This window comes from Cebus imitator, unplaced genomic scaffold, assembly GCF_001604975.1.
Source record: "Cebus imitator isolate Cc_AM_T3 unplaced genomic scaffold, Cebus_imitator-1.0 Scaffold216, whole genome shotgun sequence".
Classification (NCBI taxonomy): domain Eukaryota; kingdom Metazoa; phylum Chordata; class Mammalia; order Primates; family Cebidae; genus Cebus; species Cebus imitator.
In genome coordinates, this window is record NW_016107531.1 from 377,954 (window position 1) to 385,624 (window position 7,671).

Genomic DNA, 7,671 nt, shown 5'->3' on the forward strand with positions numbered 1-7,671 from the left:
AAAAAAAAAAAAAAAAAAAAAAAAAAAAAAAAAAAAAAACCACAAAAACAAAGATGTGCTAAACACATAAAATACACGAGACTTCAAATACTTAGTATGAAAAAAAGAATGTAAAAATCTCAATAATTTGAAAATATTTATTACTTGTTGAAGTAATAGTTTGGATATATTGAGCTAAACAAGATGCATATTTAAAATTAATTCTGGCCAGGTGCAGTGGCTCACACCTATAATCTCAGCACTTTGGGAGGCTGAGGCAGGCAGATCAACTGAGGAGTTCAAGACCAGCCTGGCCAACATGATGAAACCACATCTCTACTAAAAATACAAAAATTAGCCTGGCATGGTGGTGGGAGCCTGTAATCCCAGTTACTTGGAAGGCTGAGATCAGAGAATTGCTTGAACCTGGGAGGCAGAGGCTGCAATGAGCTGAGATGGCGCCTTTGCAGTCCAGCCTGAGCGACAGAGCAAGACTCCATCTCAAAAGAAAAGAAAAAAAATTAATTCTACCTTTTTTTGGGCGGGTGGATGGAGTTTCACTCTCTCGTTGCCCAGGTTGGAGTGCAATGGCACAAACACGGCTCACTGCAATCTCCACCTCGCGGGTTCAAGCAATTCTCGTCTCAGCCTCCGAAGTAGCTGGGATTACAGGCTCCCGCCACCATGCCAGGCTAATTTTTGTATTTTTAGTAGAGATGGGGTTTCATCATGTTGGCCAGGCTGGTCTCGAACTCCCGACCTCAGGTGATCCACCAGCCCCAGCCTCCCAAAGTGCTGGGATTACAGGTGTGAGCCACTGCACCCAGCTCCACCTGTTTCTTTTTGCTATTAAAGTGGCTGGCAGAAAATTTTAAATTACCTACATTCTCACGTTATATTTTTATGGATGGTATTGCAACAGTCTGTCTGCTACACAAGGGCAAGGCTGGCTCTCTTTTGCTTATTCTTTTACCTCCAGTAGCCTGATCCCAGGCCTGGATGAATGAACATCTCTTGAACATATGACTAAAAGGCCCGGGACTTTTCTGACCTCAGGTAGGAATGCCAAGTCTCCTCCTCTTACTTCTGAGTACTCAGCAGCACTCACACAGAGTGGACACAGCCTGGTCTTCCTTTTCCCAAAGAATGCCCTCAGAGTGTCCATAATCTGAGATCTGATGTCTTCCTGGCTTTGGGGTTGTTGGCTTAATGCCATGCCCAATCTGTGTCTGTGGCCTTATAAGGTCCTAGGACCTAATTTCCTCTGCAGTTCTACTTGTTGTGTGAAGCTGAAGATGACATAGAGTATCTACCATGTGCCGTAGGTGTCCTTTATGCATCCTTGCAATCTCAGAGGTAAATACTGTTATTACCGCAGATATAGATAAGGAAAACAAGGGCTGGGCATGGTGACTCAGGCCTGTAATCCCAGCACTTTGGGAGGCCAAGGCCAGCGGATAACTTGAGGTCAGGAGTTTGAGACCAGCCTGGCCAATATGGTGAAACCCTGCCTATGCTAAAAATATAAAAATTAGCCAGGGGTGGTGGTGTGCCCCTGTAGTCCCAGCTACTTGGAGGGCTGAGGCAGGAAAATCGACAGGAGGGGGAGGTTGCAGTGAGCTCAAATTATGCCTTCCAGCTGGGGTGACAGAGGAGACAAAAAAAGATAAGGAAAACAAGGTTCAGAGGGATAAAGTAATTTGCCCAAGATCACACAGCTAGTAAAGTGGCTCAGTCAGGATTTGAAACAAATTCTGTTACATTCTAAAGCTAGTGGCCTTAACATCCATTACCAAGGCTAATAAGTGCCCTGGAAGATATATGTGAGGTCCTCTTACTTCTGATGAGGAATCTGAGACTTAGCAAGGTTGAAGGATTTGTCCAAGGTTGTAAAGCTGGGAAGAGAGGCAGGATTCTAACTCAGCCTCCTCCTGATTCTCAAGCCCCTGTCTGTAATCTTGATGTTGCAAGATGACCACACCTCCACTAAAGTAAGCCTCAGGGAGGGGAGGGTGGCCTCACCTTGAGCCTTTATCTAAATCTAGGTGGGGACAAAGGTACTCCTTCCCATTCCATGAGCTGCTGATTTCCTTGCTCTCCTTGTGTCACAATCGCCAGAGTGCTTACCACAAGTGGGGCTGTGGCTGAGCATGGTGCCCTGGCAGTCCCATCCCTGCTACGCCTTCCCCTCCACAGCAGCAGGGCTAAACACCGGGGGAAATTCAGAAGACTGTCTCTCCCTGTGTGGCGCACTTGAGGCAGGTCACTCTGGTGAGTTAGTTTCCCACTGATGAAATTTGCATCCTGGTGATATCTGAGAGATGGTATAAAATAGGGCAAGTGATCGCCTGTCAAGGTGGCTGTGCAGGAGACTGAGGAACAGAACGTCGTCTCAGGGACAATAACCATCTAGAGCAGTGGTTCTCCACTGCCCACCAGTGGACATCTGTAATCTCTGGAGACATCTGTTGTTGTCACAACTTGGCAGGGGTGCTCCTAGCACCCAGTGAGTAGCAGCCAGGGAGGCCAGGAAACATCCTACCATGCTCAGGACCACCCCCACAACAAAGAGTGACCCAGCCCAAACACTGACACTGCCAAGTTTGAGAAACTGTTCTGGGGAAACTTTGGAGACCCCTCACCTCCTCCAGCCCGGCTGGCTCTGGCAGCCGGGCTGGACAGCCATTTGACAGGGGACCTTGATGGGATGTATGTGTGTTGGAGGAGGGAGGGAAGATGGCACAGGGACAGGGAAGATGGGCCAACTGGATCCTAAGGTCCTTTACAGATCAACGTTACTATCCTGCTCCAGACTTTCCACAAGTTCCTACTGGTCCTATTATAAAATATAGACTCCTCCTACTGGTGGCCCACAGGCCCCAGCCCTGACTGACTTCCCAGCCCACTCACTGTCTCTCCCCCCTTCACTCCTCTGTGGCCACACTGGTTGGCCTTCCTTTTCCTAAATACGTGGGGTCTCTGCCCTTGCTGGTCCCTCTACTCAGAATGCTCTTCCCCAGCTCTCCACAGGTTTGGCTCCTCCTCACCTTCCAAGTCTCCTCAGAGGAGCCGGCCCTGACCATCCCATCAGAAACACTGTCTTCCATCACACTAACTTCTCTTCATAGCTGCTAGAATGTAAGTTCCACAAAGGCAGGCTTTTTGCTGGTTTTGTCCACTGTATCCCAACTGCTGACAATAGCGCTGGTGTACTTTTTTTTTTTTGAGACAGGGTCTTGCTCTGCTGCCCAGGCTGGAGTGTAGTGGCGTGATCACAGCTCACAGCCCTCAACCTCCTGGGCTCAACTCATCCTCCCCACTCCCTCTCAGGTGGCTGGGACTATGGGTACACATCACCATGCCTGGTTAATTTTTGTGTTTTTTGCAGAAACAGGGTTTCACCATGTTGCCCAGGCTGGCCTCTAATTCGTGGGCTCAAGTGATCTGCCCTTCTCAGCCTCCCAAAGTATTAGGATTATACACGTGAGCCACCATGCCTGGCCTAGTGCCAGAATATTCTAATTACTTAAAACATTTTATCTGTATTTTATTTTATTTATTTATTTAGAGACAGAGTCTCACACTGTTGCCCAGGTTGGAATGCAGTAGTGCGATCTCAGCTCACTGCAACTTCTGACTCTTGGGTTCAAGTGATTCTTCTGCCTCACCCTCCCAAGTAGCTGGGACTATAGGCACATGCCACCATGTCTGGCTAATTTTTATATTTTTAGTAGAGACGAGGTTTCACCATATTGGCCAGGCTGGTCTGGAACTCCTAACCTTGTGATGCACCTGCCTCGGCCTCCCAAAGTGCTGGGATTACAGGTGTTGAGCGATCGTGCCTGGCCTTACCTGTATTTTTTTTTTTTTTTTTTTTTAGTTTTTTTTTTTTTTTTTTTTGAGATGGAGTTTCACTCTTGTTACCCAGGCTGGAGTGCAATGGCACGATCTCGGCTCACCACAACCTCCACCTCCCGGGTTCAGGCAATTCTCCTGCCTCAGCCTCCTGAGTAGCTGGGATTACAGGCACGCACCACCATGCCCAGCTAATTTTTTGTATTTTTAGTAGAGACGGGGTTTCACCATGTTGACCAGGATGGTCTCGATCTCTTGACCTCGTGATCCACCCGCCTCGGCCTCCCAAAGTGCTGGGATTACAGGCTTGAGCCACCGCGCCCGGCCTTACCTGTATTTTTATATGAATTTTTTTGTTTTGTTTGAGACAGAGTCTCACTCTGTCCCCCAGGCTGGAGTGCAGTAGTGTGATCTCGGCTCACTGCAGTCTCTGCCTCCCAGGTTCAAGCAATTCTCCTCAGCCTCCCAAGTAGCTGCGATTACAGGCGCACACCACCATACCTGGCTAAATTTCGTATTTTTAGTAGAGACAGGGTTCCACCATGTTGGCCAGGCTGATCTCAAACTCCTGACCTCAGGTGATCTGCCCACCTGGGCCTCCCAAAATGCTGAGATTATAGGTGTGAACCATTGTGCCCACCCTGAAAAATCTTTTAAACTATTTTATTGTCTACCTCTCCAACTAGAATAGAAATAAGGGTGGGAAACTTGGCTATCCAGTTCACCATTATATTCCCAGTACACACAAAAAATGGATGGGCAGGGCACGGTGACTCAAGCCTGTAATCCCAGTACTTTGGAAGGCTGAGGCAGGCAGATCACTTGAGGTCAGGGGTTCAAGACTGGCCTGGCCAATATGGTAAAACCCCACCTCTACTAAAAATACAAAAATTAGCCAGGCATTATGTTATGCACCTGTAATCCCAGGTACATGAGAGGATGAGGCAGGAGGATTGCCTGAACCTGGGAAGCTGAGCTGCAGTGACCCATGACCTCCCCACTGTACTCCAGCCTGGGTGACAGAGCGAGGCTCTGTCTCAAAACAAAAAACAAAAAGGATGGCACAAGGCAGAGGCTCAGTAAGTGAATGAGTTCACCAATAGTTGGGACATCCTCTTCCCCCCTCTCCTTGTCCTCCTTTGCCTGGGGCTGGAGAGTGTCAAACCTGCCATATTACAGAGAAAGCAATGTCCGTGGAACAAGGGAGCATGGTACAGCAGTTAAGAGCATGACTTGGGGTTGATTACTGCCTCCATTAATACCAGCTATGTGAAATTAGCAAGTTGCTTCACTGCTCTGAGCCTCTGTTTCCTTATGTACTAAAAGAGAATAATAATAGAACATACTTTCTTTTTCTTAGAAGAGACAGAAGTGGAAAAAGGAGAAAAATGAAATAAAAATATATGTATTAAAAAAATAATAGAACATACTTGACAGGGTTGTGGGGGGATTCAGCAAGACCACAGATGCGGCTGGCATCAAGCATGCAGTGGGAGGTTAATGGACACTGGCCAGTATTATCATTTGAAGGCATGTTCCCACCCATTTGCCTGTCCCATAGAAAATGACAAAGCCTTGGCATAACCCTGAAAAGCACTCTCGACCATGGTGGCAGCTCAGGGCTCCTCTTTCCCCAGGGTGTCAGGCCTATGCTATTTCCCTGTCCTGTCTAGTGACTGCCAGGTACACAGAAGCTGAAAACTCACGTTCACATCCAGGAAACGGAGATACTCGTGGCCCAGGGAACCTTCCGGCAGGCTCTGGAGCTTGCCCAGGTCGAGGGTGGATGTCGAAATCCGGGGACGCTCCCTGAAAGGCAAGACTTGCGTATTGGGAGAGGGTTGGCAAAGGTAGATGAAAGATCCAATTGCAGTGAGCTGGGAGGCAGGTGAACTCACAGAGGAGCAATGTGGCCACCACAAATCTTAATGGAGCACTTACAGCTGGCCAGGTCAGTGTCAGGGACTTGGCATACTACCCCAAACCAAGGACAAGGGCAGGGGCACAATCTAGGCAGGAAGACAGTCCTCGAATGTGACCAGAGTACTTGCAAAAGGCACTGCAAGGGAGGGGTAAAGCCAGCACGTTATGGGAACTTAGTGAAGGCACAGAGCCCTGTGGCTGAAATTGGGCCAATGCCATCATACTGCCCAACTCACAGGTCATCATAGTGTATACACGTGTATGTGAATGACACCCCTGGAATTGGGCAGTGCCCAGCCTGTGCAACTATATGTGGCCAGGGTATCAAGAGCGCCCTAGAGGAACAGAACAAACACAATGTGATTCTAGAAAGGTCAGAATACCTAGAGACTGCCCCCAGACCCCCAGGCAGAGCTGGGACCTACTGCAGGATCTGGGCACCCTCTGGATCCCTCCTCATCTGGTCCCTGAGGACCTTCAGGGTTCGGTGTCCCGTGGTCTCCCCTAGAACTGCAACCATGTCTGAAAGGACAGAAATGGGCACAAATGGGGGATGTCATCTTAGGTTAAGTTACCTGACCTGGTCTGAGCCTTTGTTTCCTACAGGATAAATTAGAGATAATATCTAGCTCTTTGTTGTAAGGATTTATATAAAACACTTAGCAAATTACCCAGCACATAACAAGGGCTCAGTATACACATCTGTAGTTCTTATTCTTTATCTACTGGGGTGGGACGGCTCCGCTTGTCACAATGTTCTAAACATTTTATAAGTCACTTTTCACAATACAATATCACGTCTCCATTGATTGGTAGAGGCTTAGGCATCTAAGAGAGTGCTGGGCTACAGCCCAGGTGTGTTCACTATCTAGGTGACCTAGTGCAAGCTGCTTCACATTTCTGTTTTGTTTTGTTTTTTGAGACAGGGTCTTGCTCTGTTGCCCAGGCTGGAGTGAAGTGGTGTGATCACAGCTCACTGCTGGGACTACAGGTGTGCAGCTGGTTTTTTAAATTTTCTGTAGAGATGAGGTCTTGCTATGTTGCCCAGGCTGGTCTTGAACTTGGCCTCAAGTGATCCTCCCACCTTGGATTCTCAAATTATTGGGATTACAGTTGTGAGCCACCATGCCTAGCCTGCTTCACATTTTTCAGCCTTGGTGTCCTAATTTGTGAAGTGCAGACAACAACTTTCTTAGATGGTTCTTGTGAGAAACCATGAAAATCATGCATACGTAACACTTGGTGGACAAGCTATAGTGGCTGATGCCTGTAATTCTAACGGGCTGGGGGGAGGCGGGGAGGAGGACCCGAGTCAGGAGGATCTCTAGAGGCCAAGAGTTCCAGACCAGCCTGGGCAACATGGCAAGACCCCATCTCTACAAAAAAATTAAAAAATTTGCTGGCCTTGGCTGGGCGTGGTGGCTCATGCCTGTAATCCCAACACTTTGGGAGGCCAGGTGGGTGGATCACCTGAGGTCAGGAGTTTGAGACCAGCCTGGGCAACATGGCGAAATCCGGTCTCTACTAAAAATACAACAATTAGTCCAGGTGGCACAGGCCTGTAATCCCAGTTACTCCGGAAGCTGAGGCACAAAAATCGCTTGAAGCTGGGAGGTGGTGGTTGCAGACAGCCGAGATCGCGCCACTGCACTCCAGCATAGGCCATAGAGACATTCTGTTTCAAAACACAACAAAAAAACCCAAAAAACCACTGGGGACATGGATATACAGTGTTTTTTGTTTAAGACAGTCTCACTCTGTTGCCAAGGCTGGAGTGCAATGGTGCAATCACAGGTCACTGAAGTCTCGAACTCCCCCGCTCAAATGATCCTCCCACCTCAGCCTCCCAAGTAACTGGGAATACAGCCACATGCAACCAGGCCCAATTAATTTTTGTATTTTTTTTTTTTTTTT

At 48.1% G+C, this 7,671-nt stretch overlaps 1 protein-coding gene across 3 annotated transcripts in view; it reads right to left on the bottom strand.

The window, feature by feature from the left end:
• Positions 1-7,671, bottom strand: part of COQ4 (coenzyme Q4) — a 14,909-nt gene that overhangs the window by 5,638 nt on the left and 1,600 nt on the right. For 2 of the 3 annotated variants that reach the window (XM_017549001.2, XM_017548999.2), the window contains exons 3-4: positions 6,183-6,279; positions 5,541-5,643 (exon numbers count right to left, since the gene is read on the bottom strand). In XM_017549001.2, the coding sequence (XP_017404490.1) occupies positions 5,541-5,643; positions 6,183-6,279 (200 nt within the window). Of the gene's footprint in view, positions 1-5,540; positions 5,644-6,182; positions 6,280-7,671 lie in introns of those variants that run through there. The other variant, XM_017549002.2, reaches the window with a different exon arrangement.